General features: G+C 49.0%; 1 protein-coding gene across 9 annotated transcripts in view; it reads left to right on the top strand.

The window, feature by feature from the left end:
• The first annotated feature begins 344 nt into the window (after positions 1–344).
• Positions 345–18,928, top strand: part of SMPD4 (sphingomyelin phosphodiesterase 4) — a 30,958-nt gene continuing 12,374 nt past the window's right edge. The window contains exons 1-10 of one of the 9 annotated variants that reach the window (XM_058158260.1): positions 345–499; positions 4,671–4,757; positions 6,504–6,646; positions 6,863–6,938; positions 7,956–8,064; positions 8,881–8,933; positions 9,654–9,805; positions 10,450–10,582; positions 11,045–11,116; positions 17,993–18,073. In XM_058158260.1, the coding sequence (XP_058014243.1) occupies positions 425–499; positions 4,671–4,757; positions 6,504–6,646; positions 6,863–6,938; positions 7,956–8,064; positions 8,881–8,933; positions 9,654–9,805; positions 10,450–10,582; positions 11,045–11,116; positions 17,993–18,073 (981 nt within the window). In that variant the 5' untranslated portion in view covers positions 345–424. Of the gene's footprint in view, positions 500–4,670; positions 4,758–6,503; positions 6,647–6,862; positions 7,039–7,955; positions 8,065–8,880; positions 8,934–9,653; positions 9,806–10,449; positions 10,583–11,044; positions 11,117–17,992; positions 18,074–18,928 lie in introns of those variants that run through there. The other 8 variants (XM_058158259.1, XM_058158262.1, XM_058158261.1 and 5 more) reach the window with 8 other exon arrangements.

Raw genomic sequence — 18,928 nt, 5'->3', positions numbered from 1 at the left:
GAAAATCCCATTCCAGTTTACAGCATCTTTCTTAACTTTGTTGTATGTGTATTCAGGGAGTTCCAGAATACGCTTCCAACTGTTCCTGAAGGGATACTTTTCGGATTTTTAAAAATGTCTTTGGTGGGTCTCCAACCTTGGTCCCAGAGTTCCTCAGCCAGCTGAGTTAGACGAGAACAACATTCCCCGAAGGAAACATGGCTGAAATGCGAACATCTCCTTTATGGAAAAAGGACCCGGTGGGCGGAGACCCTGCGAAACCCCCCCCTCCCCCCCAGGCCTCCTTCGGGCCGCGCCGGAAGGGCTTGCAGAGGCCGAGGGGCGGGGGAGCACCGGAAGCGGCGCTCTCGGGGTGACGTCACCGGGTCGCGGCCAGTGACGTTTTCCCCGCGCGCCGCAGAGGGCCGGCCGCCGCTCCTCCGCCATGAGGGTCGCGACGAGCCGCGCCAAGAACCCCGAGCCGGCCGCGCCGCCTTTCCCTCTGCCCAGCTACCTGCTGGTAAGCCGCGCTCCAAGAGCCACAGGAGGCCCCGGGGAGGCTCGCGGGAGCCCCGGCCTCCCTTGGTCCTGCCCGGCTGGCTTTTGGCGGGAGTGGGGCTGGGGGCGGCCCCCTCCCTCGGGCAGGCCCTGAGCAGAGCCCAGCTGGGAGGGGCGGGAGAGTCGGGCAGGCGCCGAGGAGGGGGCTTATTGAATGCAGGCTGGGAGCCGGGAGGCCGCCCCGAGTTGCGTCTCCGCCAACCGCCGTCTTGGGGCCAGGAAAGGAGTCCAGTCTGGCGTCTCCTCTGCGAGAAGGGCTCCTTCCGGCTTCTCTTTCTCGGGCCCAAGGGAGCCGGTTCCCCTCCGCTGCTCTCCCCACGGCTCGTCTTTTGCTCTTTCCCCAGCACAGACTGACTCATTCACCCCAGTAGACAGGCAGCCTGAGACCCACAAAAGTGTACTTTAAAAATTCAGTCGGAGTAAAAAGGACGTAGAAGTGCCTTGCCTTCTCCGCCTTAAAAATGTACACAATAGAATTCATACACAAAATACTAATGAAACATACATGCTATTCAAAATAAAAGTTACCAGCTCATCCATTTCTTCTCTTAAGAGATTTACAGCTTCTTTTCTTTTGTTTCTGATGCACAACCAAAAATACTTCTCACAAACCTTGGCTAATACAATCCTTACAACTTCTGGTAACTGCTTTGTATTTTTCTTTGGTTATTCAGGCTGCCTTTTGTTGACACTTAGTTCTAGGATCTTATAAATGAAGTTGTTAGCAGAGGAGTAGAAAAATTGGTCAAACCTCTGACGTTTGGAATCAGAATTGAAAGGAACCTTTCAGCTTTCTAAAGCAGGAGATGATATATCATTTAGCAGAATTGGATTCCCAGCAGATGGTAGGAATATTGCAATCTAATAACATTTGGAGAATATTTGTAGCTCAGGGTTGAAATCAGGGGTCCTTGGAGCTCTCTGAGCTTGGTTGTTTTCTTGTTTAATTACCCAAGTTAGGTAACACCATCAGTGAACCTCCCAGAGAGCAAATTTTACTCCCTTTTACCACTGATGATGTTACCTAATTTGGGTAATGTCTGGAAGAAAGCAGCCAAACTCAGAGAGTTCCAAGGACCCCTCATACTGGAATCCCCCACACGCGTCTCTTTGAAAGGCTGATCATCCAATTTAGAAAAGCCTGGTGTTTATCTTCTGCCAGCCCAAATGGTGCATAATATACACCTGGAATAGTATCACTTTTGTTGCGCTCCTTTTGAAATGTTACTCAAACACTCTCCATAGTCCAGGTTGTTAGCTTCTGTGAGGGCAAATGCATTGCACTGTTCATCGGTGGTTCTCCTCCTACCTCTCCGACCGGTCGCAGACGGTGTTGACGGGGGGACAGAGATCGACCCCAAGGCGCCTCTTATGTGGGGTGCCGCAAGGGTCGGTTCTCTCGCCTCTTCTGTTCAACATCTATATGAAGCCGCTGGGTGAGATCATCCGTGGTCTTGGGGTGAGTTGTCATCTATACGCTGATGATACTCAGCTCTATATTTCCACCCCTAACCACCCCAACGAGGCTGTTGAAGTGATGTCCCAGTGCCTGGAGGCCGTACGGGTCTGGATGGGGAGGAACAGACTCAGACTCAATCCCACCAAGACCGAGTGGCTGTGGATGCTGGTGGCCCGGTACAGTCAGCTAATTCCATCACTGACCATTGGGGGCGAACTATTGGCCCCCACGGAAAGGGCTCGTAATCTGGGCGTCCTCCTGGATGCACGGCTGTCTTTAGAAGATCATATGATAGCCGTCACCAGGGGAGCCTTTCATCAGGTTCGCCTGATACGCCAGTTACGCCCCTTTCTGGATCGGGCTTCCTTATGCACGGTCGCTCATGCCCTTGTTACATCCCGCCTGGACTACTGTAATGCTCTCTACATGGGGCTCCCCTTGAAGTGTGCCCGGAGACTCCAACTGGTCCAGAATGCGGCTGCACGGGTGATAGAGGAGCACCTTTTGGCTCCCATGTAACACCCTCCTCGTAACCTGCACTGGCTCCCAGTGGTCTTCGGGTTCACTTTAAGGTACTTGTCATCACCTTTAAACGCTCCATGGCCTAGGGCGGGATATTTACGGGACCGCCTACTGCCACCATTAGCCTCTCACCGACCAGTGCGCTCACAGAGAGGGACTCCTCCGGATACCGTCAGCTAAACAATGTCGGCTGGCGACCTCTAGGGGAGGGCCTTCTCTGTGGGGCCTACCCTCTGGAGCAGGCTCCTCTGGGGCTTCGTCAACTCCCGATCTCAAGTCCTTCCATGAACTGAAGACGTTGCTGTTTCGAAGAGCAGGACTAGCCTGAATGTAGTTTTTTAAATTGGGATTTTTAAAAAAGGGGTTTAAATGAGGTTTTAAATTTGTATTCAAAAGTCAGAGCATCAATTGAATTCAACTATCTATTCTTTAGCTGTTTTTAATCTATTATATGTTTTCTGTTGTTGTTTTTTGTCTGTGAACCGCCCTGAGTCCTTCGGGAGAAGGGCGGTATACAAATATAATAAATAATAATAATAATAATAATTGCAACCCTGCTCCCTTCCCTCTTTCTGTTGAATCTTGTTTTTTAAAAAACAAATTGTAACCTTTCGGTTAACCTACAATATATTTGTTTCCTCTGTCAGGATTTCCAATTCTCTCTGTTCTGCATATTGTCTATTGCTGAAGAAACCTTTGAAATTGTTGGTAGCCCCTGTGGGTTTCAGTGCCAGTCTCTTAAGTCTCCACACCTCTTTGTCTCCTTCGTTGTTAATCTCCGAACATGAATATGTTTGGCAGATAAGTTAGCCTTGGCACCAGATTTGGGTCTGGGGTCTGACCATCACTCTTTTGCTCTGGTTTACTATCTTTCTAATGAAACTGGGGAAGCACTTGCTGATCTAGAACACCTTTCTGGTCTTTATGAAGTGCAGCCTGTCTGCTTCCAGGATCCCTTCGTCTAAGTAACACCATCCATGGTGAGGACGCAACTATTCTTGGCTGCACTGGGAAGTAATGCATCTGTGCAACCAGTTGTTCACTTTCAAGATCTGGTCCTTCATAAGCTATTATTCACAACTGAAAGGATTGACAAAAACTGTCCTTACCCTCTCAGTTCCCCCTCCTTACCCAGGGCCTTGTTGTCTCTGAAGATCTGTGTCAGTCACCGGGAAGATTTGAAGAGTTGGGGCAGCCTGTTACATCCTGGATGCAGACTTGAAAGACATTATTTTTCCTGTCATGTCATGTCTACAGGCTGTGGCTTCAGTTCTTCCCAGCAGGGAATTGCCTTCTGCTGCTTCTCTTACATTGCAGTGGCACCGGACATTGAATGCAGGATAGTCGTCATGTCTATGCTCTATTGATCATCTGAATTATAGGCAGCTTTTTATTTGGCATTTAGATAAGCTAGCTAATAAGTACTACTGCTAGCAAAACGTATCTTGGGTCTCTGGCATAATATTAGGTTGTATCTCTTCCTTTATTTTCAGACAAAGTAAGCAGCACACTTTTCTCTGATGTTAAATGTTTCTTTTCTACTGTATAAAAAGGGGAGGCAGAGTGTCTGCATTTGCTGGTTTACAAGGAGAATGGACATGAGTCTCCGGCAGAGGATTATCAGCAGGAAATTTTGAGGTTTATGGTGCCCCCTGCCCCTTTGCCAAGCCCAATACAGCTGTAGGTATGACTGCCTTAAACCAGCCCTGATTCTGCTATAAGGAACTAGCAATTGAGTTATTGTAAAAAAAAAAAAAACCTCAATTGGAAGCCTCAATTAAAACTTACGTTGTATTCTAACAGCATATTTAGGGTTTATTTACCAGCAGCTCAAGTGGTTTCTTATAGAAAAGTGGAATTAAAACAATTCTGTATAAAATTCTGTTTCAATTAAGAAACAGAATTGCTGCTACAGTTCTCATCCAATTCATATTTGTTGTGGTTCCAGATTGCTTAAATGTTGAAACCAATAAGTATGGTAATTGTGTTAATGAAGGAAATATTTGCTAAAGATTTAAATAGTTTCATTGCTTTATCTCAGAAAAGTGAGTTGATAGGGTCTCCTGCTTGAGCAGGGGGTTGGATTAGAAGACCTCCAAGGTGCCTTCCAGCTCTATTCTGATTGATTGATATTCTTTTCTGTTTGAAACAGGCTAATTTAAAGGCTGACTGTCTGAACAAGCCTTTTGCTCAGAGGTGCCATGATCTCATGACAATCATTGAAGATTTTCCTGCCAAGGTAGGAAGCTTGCCCCTAGCCAGGGCCTCTGATAATATATTTTTTCTTCTTCCAAAGGAACAGGCCCTACTGCTTTCAGGCTAAGGCAAGGGATGAATAGGGAGAACTGAAAGGACACTGCCTGGAGAGTCCAGAGAGGGAATTTAAGAGGAGACCCTTTCATATTTTATCTTGAAATCAAGATTTTTAACCAGGCTAATTAGACTGAGAAAGGACTAGAAGGAGAAACAAAACCAGGGCTCTAAATAAAAAAGTAATGATGAACAGACAGAAATCTCTAATGGTGACCTGCAGTGTTTGTGCCATGTTTTTTTCCTACTTGAAAACAACCCAGTGACTTTTTGTAAGAAGCACAAACTTTCAGTAGCTCTGGAAAGAGCAGTGAGTGGCTGTACTTCAGCCAATAGGAAAGGCAATTGTTCATTAGGTGTAAAACTATAATTGTGTGTGGAAATGAGCTGGTACACCAGAGGAAGAACTGCAGACCACACTGGTCAGGTAAGAGGCAGTTGAGCCTACAGAAGAGTGGGGGGAATGACAGACATCTCAGAAGGGGCCCTTCCTAGTTTCTTGGACTACAAAGGCAAGAGGAGAGGTGCAACCTTCAGACTTGCTTCTGTTAATGTAACCTTGCAGTAGAGTTAATACTAGTACTTCTTGGGGGGAGGTTTCTTGTCTGGGCTACCTTGCAAGGCGGACAAGAACAGAAACTGATCCTACAAACAATTCTCCATAAATTAGGTTGATTGCACCCACTGGCCTGAGCCCACTGGCTTCTGAAGGGTGTTGCCTGCAGGGAAGTAAGATCTAGAGCTTCCCACTAATGCATGCAGAGATGGATGCTGCTGCAAAGAATCAGAAATAAGTTCAAGAGCCTGTGAGTTTAAGTGGTATTTTCATCTGCCCTTCCAGGCCATGAAAAAGAACCGGAAAGGGATTAAAAAAAAACTGTTACAAGTATAATTCTGTAAATCATGGTCCACTTGAATAGCCATTGAGAGGGATTCTCAGAGGGCTGAGGAAGTCACAAGGATCAACTATCCTTCAAGTGATACTAAGGGAAAAGTTTGCGGAAGTGGAAATAGCAGGAACTTTGAAGAAAAGGATCCCCATGGTGCTTGAGATCTTGCTTGTAAGACAAATGGGAACAATATAAGCAGGTGAATTGGACTCCAAAAGAGTGAATTTTAGCCAACTCAGAGCAGTAGGATCCCAGGGGAAAAGGATCCCAGGGTGGGTGAGATTCTCAAAGAAGGGGATGCTAAGAGCACAACAGCATTTGAGGAGAGAAGAGTGAGGGCAGCAGAAAAAGCCAAGAAAGAGCTGAGTGAAGCTCTGAAGACAAACTTGGACACATGCAGGGATTCCTCAGGTTACGATGCTAATTGGGACCAGAATTTCTGTCAATAAGCAATATGGTTGTAAAATGTGACATCTTGTGACCGTATCGCTTAGCAACAGCAATCCCAGCAGTCACTGTTGCTGTTAACCGAATCCTGCCTGTCATTAAGTGAGGACCTTTGCATGTGTGTGAGATAATTATAAATAAAAATGAAGGCGAAGTTTGAAGTGACCGTCAGGATTTGTCTGTCTTCTACAATTGTTGCCCTTCTGTCCACTAGCAAGGAGAGCCTGGCTCTCCCCGGAGCAGGAAATGGTTCAGGGGACGAGAGGTGGGTCTGGGGGAAGCCATCGTTCTTTTGGTTCCAGCAGTGGCTTTTCTGATGGCTTTTTTCTTCTGCTAAGGAACTGCATGCCATCTTTCCTTGGCTGGTGGAGAACATTTTTGGCAGTTTAGATGGCATCATTTCCGGGTGGAACCTCCGCTGCCTACAAGGCAGAACAAACTACACCGAGTACAACGTGGCCCTGGACTTCCTATCCCCCGGGTGAGTTGGCTCAGCCCTGTCTGAATCCATGCCGCCAGGAGCCCCTTCTGGAGAATGAGGCCCCCATTTATTACATCTGTGACGGAAATCATCCACTGGTTTGATTGATTGGATTGATTGATAATGCTCATCGAAGACACACAGATGTCCATGGTGGACAGTAACCGTGTTATGGGAGATCCATTTGGCTTTTTCCTTCCTTCCTTTCTTTTGCAGAGGCCCGATGATGAAGTTGGTTTACAAGCTCCAAGCTGAGGAATACAGATACGAGTTCCCCGTCTCCCACCTTCCTGTTAGTGTCTGGAAAGGAGGTGATGTTAGAGGGAGGTTGAGCTCAGTAAAGGTAGTCCTCGACTTACAACCACAATTGAGTCCAAAGTTTCTGTTGCTAAGTGAGACATTTTTAAAATGCGTTTTGCCCCCCACTTTATGACTTTTTCTGCCACAGATGTTAAGTGAATCACTGCAGTAGTTAAGTTAATACCACGGTTGTTAAGTGAATCTGGGTTCCCTGTTGACTCCCCTTGTCGGAAGGTCGCAAAAGGGGATCACGTGACCCTGGGACACTGCAACGGTCATAAGTGTGAGTCGGTTGCCAACAATCTCAGTTTGGATCACATGACCATGGGGATGCTGCAATGGTCGTAAGTGTGAAAAATGGTCATATGCCACTTTTTTCAGTAATATAACTTTGAATAGTCACTGAATGAACTGTTGTAAGTCGAGGACTAGCTGTTCAGAGGTTTGAGCTTGGCAGTCTTCAGTTCTTAATTCCTTGCGTGGAAATCCTATTGGTCGATGAACTTTCTGAGCTGCTCCTCAACTCCCACCCCCACCTATCTCCCCCCCCCCCTTTTGGCCACCCTGCACACCCTGCATCACCACCACTGGGCAACGGTGGTGATGCCAGCAGTACTGGGGCTGAAGTAGCCTCAGCCAGCTGCTATCCCCTGGGCCGCTATTCCAGCACTGGCACAGCCACCCCTGCTGAAGAGAGAGACTGGGCAGCGCAGCCAAAACGGCAGAGATAAGGCAGGTAGGGGGATTCAGAAGGGGGCAGCCCCATCCCAAGACTCGGAGGAACCACACCAGGAATGGTAGGGTCAGAACGGGTCCTCACCTAACAGCCAGTGGGATATGATGGGGTGACATGACGTTGTGCTTTGTGATTGCTTTGCTTAGTACAAATACTGGTCCCAATTACCACCGTTAACTGGGGACTGCCAGTACAATTAAGGGCAATTCTTAGCCTATATTTCATGTGTTTTCATTATGTTGCATCTTAGGATTTGCATCTTTACCCTTTCAGGGCCCAGTGAAAACCTCAATTCAAGAACGGATTTTACCAGAATGTTCATTATATCACAACAAAGTCCAGTTCCCTCCCACTGGGGGTCTGAATTTGAACCTGATCCTTAGTATCCTTTAGCCTTGTGAGTGTGGAGCAGTTTCCCTGCACAGCAGAGAGTGAGTTGATGGGCTGGAGGGGGCAGCGCCTGCCGCCAGTAATGGAGGAGAAGCCATTCCCTTTCTCCCCTGATGCCTAAACTTTACTGGCACCATCAGGTTGTGCGCCATGCTGCTCGGCGGCCACTTGGCTCTTACAAGGATGTGACTTGCAGACAAGGGACTTGCATTCTGGGACTAGGAAGACAATTGACAGCTGCTTTTAACCACAAAGCAAGTTCCCTCAGGTTCTTTAAGGGATTATCCTATAGCAATCTTGGCAACTCTTTAGCACTTAATTGTTTCTAACCTTATAATGATGGTGAGTTATATGTGGTGCTTCCTTGATACTAACCGCCTGCTAATGCATTGGTGAGATGGCTGCCTGCTTTCCTGATAAAGGAAGACTGTTCTGTGCTTGCAACAACCGGCAGACTCCTGTGCTGTTCCTGCTTTAAGGAAAGCCATTAGAGTTGTGTTGCCTGCTGTCAGGCCACTAGCTCTCTCCCCCCACTGAATAGGTGGAGAGCCTTCCCCCTATCCTGCTTTCATGGGGAGGGAGTTCTTTGGGTGGGTACAGCTTGCAAGCCAGGAACTTTCCTGTGGGTCAAGGTGTGGCAAGGAAGATCAGCTCTCTTGGAGGTTCCTCCTGCTACTTAAGTTGCGTGGGAATCTTTTGCGCTACGAATGAAGTCAACTGTGTAAAACGGGTCCGTCAAATAAAATAGCAGCCGGCCTGCTTTTTCCTTATTGCTTGGAGGAAGTTGCTCCCTTGACTCTCCTGCCAGATCCGTATGAATATTACATGTTCTCCTTTGCCATCAGCCTCCTTACCCAGAGGGTGAGTACACTTCGGCCTTCCTTGGTAAGGCTGCTCTTCTTGTTGTTTATATAGTAAAGGAGGGGTGAAGAAGCCGGAGCACCACTGATGTACCTGGGGCACATTTAAGCCACTTCATTATTAAATTAGCTCTACTTTCTTGTGGGAAAGCCAGTAGGTCTCTTCTAAAGCAGGACTCCCCAACGCCCAGTCTACAGCCAGGTACTGGTCTGTAGCCTGTTGGGAACTGGGTTGTGCATGCAACGTGTGCACGCAAAACTCTTCCCTTTCCTCCCTCCCCACCCCCAGCCGATCTGCAGAGCTGGAAAGTTTGGGGACTCCTGTTCTAAAGTGCTGGAAATACTGCCTCCGTCTTCTGTGCCACTCAGGTCTGTGATGTCCCTCTGTGGTGTTTCCAGTTTGAACAAATTATTCTGCTCATCAAAGGAAAGTTTGCATTCTGGTTAATCTGCAGGAGTCGATCAGATTTAGCACTGGCCTGTGGTTTGCCAAAGTTGCCATTTGGTGGTTGTGAATACCAAATGCAGTTAAAAGCTTATGTGTGCAGTGGGCCATTTGAGGTTACATGGAGATGAAATAGTGGCTTGTTGCTCCAGGTGGAAAGTTGTCTGCCCGTTCCTAGGTGGCAAGGAAGCTTTAAGCCTTTTGAGTTTTGGCCTCCTGTAGATTGGACTGTGGAGCCCCTTAAGCCTAAGATGACTCTGTCTGTTTGTGCTTCAGGGCATCTCCACCACCTGCCCCATCAGCATGTCAAACAGCGCTTACTTTATCCTGGTGGACCGGTACCTGAAGTGGTTCTTGCCCATAGAAGGGAGCGTCCCTCCCATCCCTTCCTCGGAGCCTGGAGGAGTGGTCCCTTCACCTGCTCCCCGGTGGGTGTTTGCTGTCCTCCTCTCCTCATCTGCTGGTTGCAGCTGTAGAAAAGGCAGTTCTGGGGGAATATGTGGAAAGAGCTTGCAAATTAGAACTCTGCAAAGAAAAGGCCTCCAGTGGCTTTCAGGATGCCAGTAGGAATTTGCAAGCTGGGATGCTGACAGTTGGCAAATGGCCACAAGTGCACCAAGTGTGTTGTGTATGTTTGCCACTTTAAGTTACCAAAAAGTAATAAAGGTGGGATAAAAATCTAATTAAGTGGCAGCAACAGGAACAGTGCTACAAAATGCCATTTCTGAAATCGTTCCTGTTTTCATTTTCTGCAAATAGGAATAGATTAATTGACTAAAATGTATTCTAGGAACAATGGCAATTTAGCAGCACACTGAACCTCTGGCCTTTTTCAATAGTGCTGACTAGAATATTTAGCAAATCATTTCTAAAAATGGGAGTAAAAGCCAGTGTATACTTCAGTGGGTAAAACTGGAGGGAGGTCAGGTTGTTCCGTTAGGTGTCAGAAGAGCCAATCCCAATCGGGTTTGAGGCAGCACCCTGAGAAACTGCTTGCTTGCTCTGGCCTTGAATTTCCTCCTGCTGGTGTGTCTGGATGCTCTCTTTTGACCTGGCCTTCTCCATTTCAAAGCTCTCCCACAATGCCTTTCACCTCCTACGGGATGCATCCCACCAGTCTCCTGAAAAGGCACGTCGCTCACCAGACTTCGGTGAATGCAGACCCCGCTTCCCAAGAGATCTGGAGGTCGGAAACATTGCTTCAGGTGGGTGGCCTCAAGAGCGGCTCACTCCACCTTGGGGGCAGCCGCTGGTGCTCTTTCCTTGGCCCAGGAGAGCAGGGAGAGCCGTTCTCTTGCAGCGGCTGCGCCTGGGGCCATGGGGCCCCTGCGGCATTTCCTTTGGAGCTGAGGGCTCCTTTGCGCCTTCATGAGCAGATGATCTTAATCGTACAGGGCCCACAAATTGAAACACAACTATCCTTTAGTCTACATATTTTGAGCGGGTACGATTCAGCTTATTAGGGCCGATAATTAGGACAAATGATACTTACATTGGTTAAAAAAAAAAAAAGGTAAACAAAAACATGTTAGTGGCAAGTGTTGCCCAATAGTCATAGTCTTGGAAAGATGAGGAGTGATCTGACAGATCGGTCCCTCCTTATCCCTCCCTGAAGTGGCTTGTTTTGGGGTTCCCTTCGCCCCCTGATTGAGTCCCTTCTTCCTCAGGTCTTTGTGGAGATGTGGCTCCACCACTATTCGCTGGACATGTATCAGAAGATGCAATCTCCCCACATCAAGGTAAGCAGAGGGACAGTGCTTCCTTTGGGGGAAGGGAAGGACCTGGGCAGAGTCGGGATGGAGCGAGCTCTTCAGCGGCCGCCTTCATTTTCCTGGAATTAGGCAATGATTTGGTAAGGCTGGGTGGGACAGATTGCTCAAAGGAAGGGCTTTGGCTGCTATAACCCCTGGAGTTCACCGCCAGGCCCACTGGAAGGGCTTCTAAAGGGGCCCTACAGAGCCGTGAGGGAGGAGACTGGCAGCAGCCGTCACAGGGACAAGAGGCCTATGGCTGGGAAAGCAGAGGGGCCGGTTCTGGCCTGCTTGAGCCTGGGGAAGGGTGCCAACCTTGGGTGTCTGACAGGGCTGCAGGCCGCCGGGTGGAGATGTGGGCCTCCTTTCATCTCCTTGGACTTTGCACAGCCATTGGCAGCAGGAAGTGCAGGCAGGGCCAGTGGGGTTCCTGCTCAGTCTTTTCATGCATCCCGAACCCTGGGCTAGATAAAGGCCGGTGAAAAGCTTAGGTGGGATAGACCCACTGGTGCCAATCTGATATTTGGAAAGCTGCAAAGAGACTTGGAAATTGCAAACTGACATGATGCAGGAATGGGACAGTGTGGCATTTCTATAATCTTTCTGTTAAATTTGAGTTAAAATAAAATAAAATAAAATTGCTCAGTGAAAGCCTGGCAAATGGAATTGTCTCCAAGTTTCCTGAAATAGAAAAACATTTGCCTCTTTCTTGCTAATAAACAGAATTTTCCTTGCACCTTGGGGTTCAGCAGGATCAGCTCTTGTAATAACCCCTACGGCTCCTCCTTCTTATCCATCTTCTTAACCTGCAATGCAGGCTGAGAGAATGAGTCTCTCTCTTGATCCGTAGAACAGCAACGAAGAGCAGTTTTAGATCTCGGAACGTTCCCTTCAAATATATTGAAATACTCCCAGAAATACAGAATTCTTTGGAGTCTCACCTTGTGCCTCACTCCCAGGGTTTCCCAGCCAGCAGCGGCCTTGGAAGTACAGTTCCTGTTCTGCATGTTGTCATTGGGGTCATTAAGTGGAGGAAACGGATCAAAAGGGCTTTGTCTCAGTGAAGCCCCTCAACAGCTATGCCTCGCTACAAGCATCCCATCTCCTTGCCTACTGAAAGAGGGAAGTGACTTAGCTGCCTGGGAGGCTTTGGGAGGAGAGGAGAGGATAATTTTTTATTGGCCAAATGTGATTGGACACACGAGGAATTTGTCTTGGTGCATATGCTCTCAGGGTGGTCAACCTTTTTATACTACCGCCCACTTTTGTATCTCTGTTAGTAGTAAAAATTTTCTAACCGCCCACCGGTTCCACAGTAATGCGCCGTGTATTGTCGTCTGCGCATGACTCTCGCGCATCGTGGATTGGATTTGGGGGTGTGGATGCCAGCTACCAGCTCTGCTTGTCTGTTACAGCTGGGTGGTGAGGGGGGGAGATGTGCGAACTACTCTGGGATGAGGCTCTTTTGTTTGCGGTCGCACTATAGCACCAATTAGTTTCACTTATGCAACATGAACTAAACTTATGCGCAGGCGATACAAATAATATATCAGAAATTTAAATTGTCATGGGGAATTTTATGAAAACCTAATGAAAATGTTTTTAAATAATGCTATGAAAATTTTTTAAAAAGTCAATTAAATTAAAAAAAAGGAAAGTGCTTCAGTATCGGACAAAACCCCTACCGCCCACCATGAAAGCTGGAACACCCACTAGTGGGCGGTAGGGACCAGGTTGATTACCACTGGTGTACATAAAAGAAAAGATACATTCATCAAGAATCATAAGGTACAACACTTAATCATAGTCATAGGGAACAAATAAGCAATAAAATCATATTAGAAAATAGTCAATATAAGTCAATATAAATCGTAAGGATACCAGCAACAAGGTTACAGTCATACAGTCATAAGTGGGGGGAGCTTTTGAAAGATCCACTCCCTTCTGTGCCTGAAGTGGCTGCTTACTTCTAATTAGTGGCTTCAGCTGATTGCAACCAGTTGTTTTCCTTGTTCTTCATTAGGTTTTTATGCTGCCCCAGCTTCCGTCCCTCGCTGCCTGCCGTGACTGGCAGCCCTGCTGCTCTGGAAGGCTTGTGTCATTAAGACAATCTGCCAGCTTAGAATCCCGGAGAGGTCCACTTCATTTCTATGCCCCCCAGCTGGGAGCTGGCAAAGGAGCCCAGTTTTTGGCCTCTCCCCTCCAACAGAGACGGACTTGCAGTAATAGTGGAATTTGCAAGCAGAGCAGGGGATTGATTGATTGATTGACTGACTGATTTTCAATAGTGTCAAACAGAGTTTCCCCAGGGTTTGTTTTCTTGGGTGGTTCCTTGAGAACTCCCCCCCCCCTTCCTGTGGGCACCATGGTTGTTTGCCACTCTGGTTGGTTCTTGGCCAGCTGAGCAGGGCTGATGCCCTTCTGCATCCTGTTGGCACTCGAGAGATAATTTGCTGAGTTCTTAAATGCTGCCGATGCTCAGAAGTTGGAAGTGAACAGCTGGAGGTGCAGAAAGACTGCTGTTTCTCCAGACACACCGACTTGTTTGGGTGGAGGAGGTGATGTACAAGGCATCAGATGGACATAGGTTTGTTTCTACAAAAGTGAAATATTACATCTTTGCTGTATGTGAAAGTGATTCTGTTCTGTGAAGTAATGTTGGTACTTGGTTTTCTCATTTTCAAGGTATTTCTAGGTGATGGGCCCACAATTTTATACGCTATGATATAGGGGCAGAATGCTTAAACTGGCCATTAACTCCTTGCCATAGTGCAGCCTACAACAGCAATAGCCCTTAGGTTCTATACTGCTTTACAGTGCGTTACAGCCCTCTCTAAGCAGTTTACAGAGTCAGCATGTTGCCCACAACAATCTCGGTCCTCATTTTACCCACCTCGGAAGGTCGGAAGGCTGAGTCAACACGTCGTCCTGTGAATTAAGTGGTGGATGGCTGCCTTGCTTTTCTCTCCCACCCTGGGTTCCTTCCAGAACTGCATAACCGACGGGCAGTCTCTCCTTGATGGCAGAGGCTGTTTCTCTGCGGTCTGTAGGACTTGCCAGTTCTGGATCTGAAAATAACAAAATAATTGTGCAAGAGATCTGGATGGAAAAGACCTGAAAGCCCTTTGGTTCAAATTAAGCCTTTCTGGGGCGTTCTGTGTTACTACTTTTTCATATCATTTATATCATTAAGACCAGATGTGGCAAGCATGTGCCCTGAGAAATGCTTATGGTTTAACGAGCGGGTAAGCTACAGAGGAAGGGGAAGAAATTTGCAGAAGGAGAACAGCTGCAGCACACTACTCTACTGTGAACCAACACTTCCTCTGTTCTATTGGGGTCACATTTTAAACAACTTTAACAGCAATTCTTCGTATGAACAGAACCAAGTCAAACTTATGGATTCTGATTTGTTGCGAAATAAGACTTCAGATGTAGTCACACTGTTAACTGAAGTGAGGTGTTGTGACCCAGGTTCCTGGACCCAGACTCCTGGACTCAGATGATTCAGAAAATGAGGGAGAAGACCTGGCAAGCCCTGCTTCTCTTGAGCCCTCTCCCTCCCTGGCACCCACTCAAAGGGAGGGGCCGGCAAGGCCTGATTCTCCCGGGCCTTCTTCTGATTTGGCAACGCCCCAAGAACAGTTTTGGAGGGACGCAAGATTACGAAGGCTTGATCGACGTGCGCAGCAGCGGAAGAGTTGGGACAAAGCCAAGTCATAATTGTCATGCAGTGACATCTGCAGAGACTATAAATAGGAGGCGGACTTCCTGGTTTTTGTCTCGGACAAAGCAATGAATTTGGCAAGCTAATTCATGGAGGAAGAATATATTCGTGAGTAATTCTGGCCTTATCTATAATTTCCTCGTTATCTCCAGAAACTTGGCAGGCCCGTGGGTAGACGTGGCCAGGACATGTATCTATGTAATTAAAAGGAAAAAAGGAAGGCCTCTGACGGACTCTTTGCTGGTAGTATTGGGGAAGGAAACAGAACATTTTGTCCGAGACCTGACTAAAACATCTTCCACCAAAGATGGATCAGCAGCAGGTACAGCAGCAGTTAGAGCAGCTACAGCGGCTAATCAACAGCTCCAGCAGCAAGTGGCTCACTTGGCAGGCCAACTTGCTGCCAGGAATGTGCCTGCAGCCCCCATCCTCCCACTCCTCCTCCTCGCCGCAGTGCCCGATAACCGTGCGGATAAGTTTTCTGGGCAGCCTGAGATGTTCCCGACTTTCTTGGGACAGTGCCAGCTCTACATGGCTATGAGGCCAGAGGATTTCCCAGACGGCCGGGCTAAGGTGGCCTTGGTGATCAACCCTCTTTCCGGCTCGGCTGCTCCGTGGGCCACGCCCTCTTGCTCCAGGACAGCCCCTGCTGGCGGACCAACAGCGTTTTGGCAGCACCCACGCACCATGTATGAGGACCCCGTCAATGCTGACGGCAACCAGGCGCCTTAAGGAACTCCGTCAAGGGAAACGCCTGCAGGAGTACATCAATTTCGTCTTTTGTGCCAGGACTCTGACTGGAATGATGCAGCGCTGGTGGGCGCGTTCAGGAGGGACTCTCAGAGGAATTGCAAGACGAGCTGGCCAGCGTGGGCGCGCGGACCCTTGACAACTTGGTGCCCTTTGTCTCCGCCTCGATGCCCGTCTGCAACGGCGACCGTCCCGTCGCACCCGGGACCCTCCGTCGACATCTGCACCCCACTTCCTGCACCACCAGCACCCAGGGTCGCCCACGCTTTGTAACCGCTGCGGAAGAGCCCATGGAGTTGGGAGCGGCCAGACCTCGCCTAACAGCCCAGGAGCGGAACCGGGCGCCAAGGGGATTGTGCCTGTACTGTGGGAGCCCGCCACCGCCGCTTCTTGCCCCAGAAAGCGGTGGGCACGCACGCCGTCCCGAATCACAGCGTGACCAATCGGAAACGCCCGCCTTTTCTGCAGCACATCTTCCGCCTCCATGGTCTACCGGACAGGGTGGTTTCGGACCGCTGGAGTTCAGTTCACAGCCCGCTTCTGGAAGAGCCTGATGGCGCGTTGGAGGTGCAGGTATGTCTGTCGCCATCGCACCATCCGGAGACCGACGGGGTACAGAGAAGGTCATCGGTATACTGGAACAGTATCTCCGTTGCTTCATCAACCAGCAACAGGACAACTGGGCCGACTACCTGTCTCTGGCGGAGTTTGCTTTTAACAACTCTCAGCACACCTCTACTCAGATGACCCCGCTTTGCCAATGTGGGTACCATCCGCGGCTCTTCCTCTGGCACCACCGACTCTCCTGTTCCCGAACGCAGACCTTCCTGACGGAATTGCATGCGGTCCAACAGTTGGTACGCCAGCAGCTGAATCGGGCAAAGGAGGACTACAACGTCCGCTGACCGCTCCCGACGGGCAACGCCCGCTGGCAGTTGGAGACCGGTGTGGCTTCCACCAAACACCTCCCGTCCGACCGCCGGTAAAGAAGTTGGACCACCGATTCATCGGCCCGTTCCCTGTCGAGGCAGTCATCAACCCGGTAGCCTACCGACTGACCCTGCCACGATCCATGCGGATCCACCCGTTTTCACCGGTCCCTTCTGGTTCCTGAGGCCACACCGAGTCCCCTTCGGTGCCCAACAGCACCTGGCCACTGTCGCCGAGGACGGGTCGGAGGAATACAAGTCCACAGCGCACGAGACTCTCGCTGGCTAAAGGGTCGCTTCCAATATTTGATCGCGTGGAAGGGATACGGGACTGATTTCTCCTGCAGATGCCTCCGACGCTCATGCCCCTGACCTGGTGCAGGCCTTCCATGAGCAGAACCCAGCCCGACCGCATCCCGATCGTCAGCCCGGGGAAGGGCCCTGCGGTGAGGATAGTGTTGTGACCCAGGTTCCTGGACCCAGACTCCTGGACTCGGATGATTCAGAAAATGAGGAGAAGACCTGGCAAGCCCTGCTTCTCTTGAGCCCTCTCCTCCCTGGCACCCACTCAAAGGGAGGGCCGGCAAGGCCTGATTCTCCCGGCCTTCTTCTGATTTGGCAACGCCCAAGAACAGTTTTGAGGGACGCAAGATTACGAAGGCTTGATCGGCGTGCGCAGCAGCGGAAGAGTTGGGACAAAGCCAAGTCATAATTGTCATGCAGTGACATCTGCAGAGACTATAAATAGGAGGCGGGACTTCCTGGTTTTTTGTCTCGGACAAAGCAATGAATTTGGCGCAAGCTAATTCATGGAGGGAAGAATATATTCGTGAGTAATTCTGGCCTTATCTATAATTTCCTCGTTATCTCCAGAAACTTGGCAGGCCCGTGGGTAGACGTGGCCAGGACATGTATCTATGTAAATAAAAGGGAAAAAAAAGGAAGGCCTCTGACGGACTCTTTGCTGGGAGTATTGGGGGAAGGGAAACAGAACATGAGGCTTCACATTACTCTAGATGCATTTTCTCTTACAAAAGTCCTTGGAGGGATCCAGTGAGTTTTCCAATCCTGTGTGATCTCCAGAGATCTCCTTCCTTCCTTTGTAACAGCCCTGCCTCCTACCTGTTTTGACTATTCAGAGGCAAGAAGCAAGCTAGGATTAACTTCTAGGCCAGGGCGGTGCAAATTGAACAGGTGGCCAGAATTTGGTTAGGGATGGTTATGATTGAAACATGGGGAGTGCCAGAGGGTGTTACTTCGCAGGCACAGCGGCCGCAGCGCTCTGGCTGTGTGATGGTTGACTCCAGGGGACTCATCCCTTGTCTTTCATCCCCATCTGCCTGACTCCATTCTCACTGGTTTTTTGTTTGTTTGTTTCTTTCTTCCCTTTTTCATCTCTCTCTCTCTCTCTCCCCATCCCCTACTCCCTTTCCCATCCCTTCTTCTGTTGTCTCTCAGCTGGAGGTTCTCCACTACCGACTCTCTTTATCCAGCATCCATCCTGTCCAATCCAGCCACCAGGCCCTCCATACATATCAAGTATTTCCACCTTTTCATTTCATTTCATTTTCTTTGTATTTTAAACAAAACATCTGTTGAAATGGAGGCACCTAAAACCTGCAAGGCAGACAGGAGGCAAATAACTCTCCCCTTTCCCCACGGCAGCAACAATAACTGGGGGTAGCTCTCCAGAGACTGTCAGGAACATGAGATAGTGGCCAGGGTCTTCAGGCCCCACTGCAGTAATAATTGCTACTGTGGTGTTAGATAACCATCCAGCAAGATTAAAGGCCAGGAGAATTAGGGCGGTATGGAGGCAGCAGTCCAGCCACAGCAAGAAGTCTGTGGAACCACCACAGCTTAGGAGAAGCTCAGACCAAGAAATGGGCCCTGCTGGTCTTTGCTTTGTTGAAGGCTCCATGTGCCCACGTCCCTCGATGCTCCTGGGAAGAGAAGGTGAGCACCCCAGGCCTCTGGGCTCCAGAGATCTATCCACGGGAGGGGTACCAGTTCACTTCTAGCCAAAGCCAGCTGCTCACAGCTAAAAATCCTATCCCATCCTAATTGGTGTGACCCTGAGGAGGAAGCCCTGTGAGTGAGTTCTGCATAGCCGGTCCTGCTGGGATCAGATTCTCTGCATCCTTTAGTTCTTCATTTGTAACATTTGTGGCCGACATCTGTGGTTCTCTTGAGAAGGAGCATTTTACCTACCACTTGATGTCATAAGCTCTGATTTAGGGCTTGTACTAGAGTGGGCTCTGGCCCCTCATCTACCACATAGCTGTTTCACACTAAGCCAAAACCAAATCAAACTCATTTTGGCCCAGCCTGGTAGGTCAGCTCAGCCATTCCAGGGGCCTTTTATTCTTTATTCAGAGGTAAGGACAGCAGCCC

This window comes from Ahaetulla prasina, chromosome 15 (assembly GCF_028640845.1).
Source record: "Ahaetulla prasina isolate Xishuangbanna chromosome 15, ASM2864084v1, whole genome shotgun sequence".
In the NCBI taxonomy this organism is placed as follows: Eukaryota; Metazoa; Chordata; class Lepidosauria; order Squamata; family Colubridae; genus Ahaetulla; species Ahaetulla prasina.
Note: the sequence above shows the minus strand (reverse complement) of the source record. Positions and strands in the feature narration are given on the sequence as shown.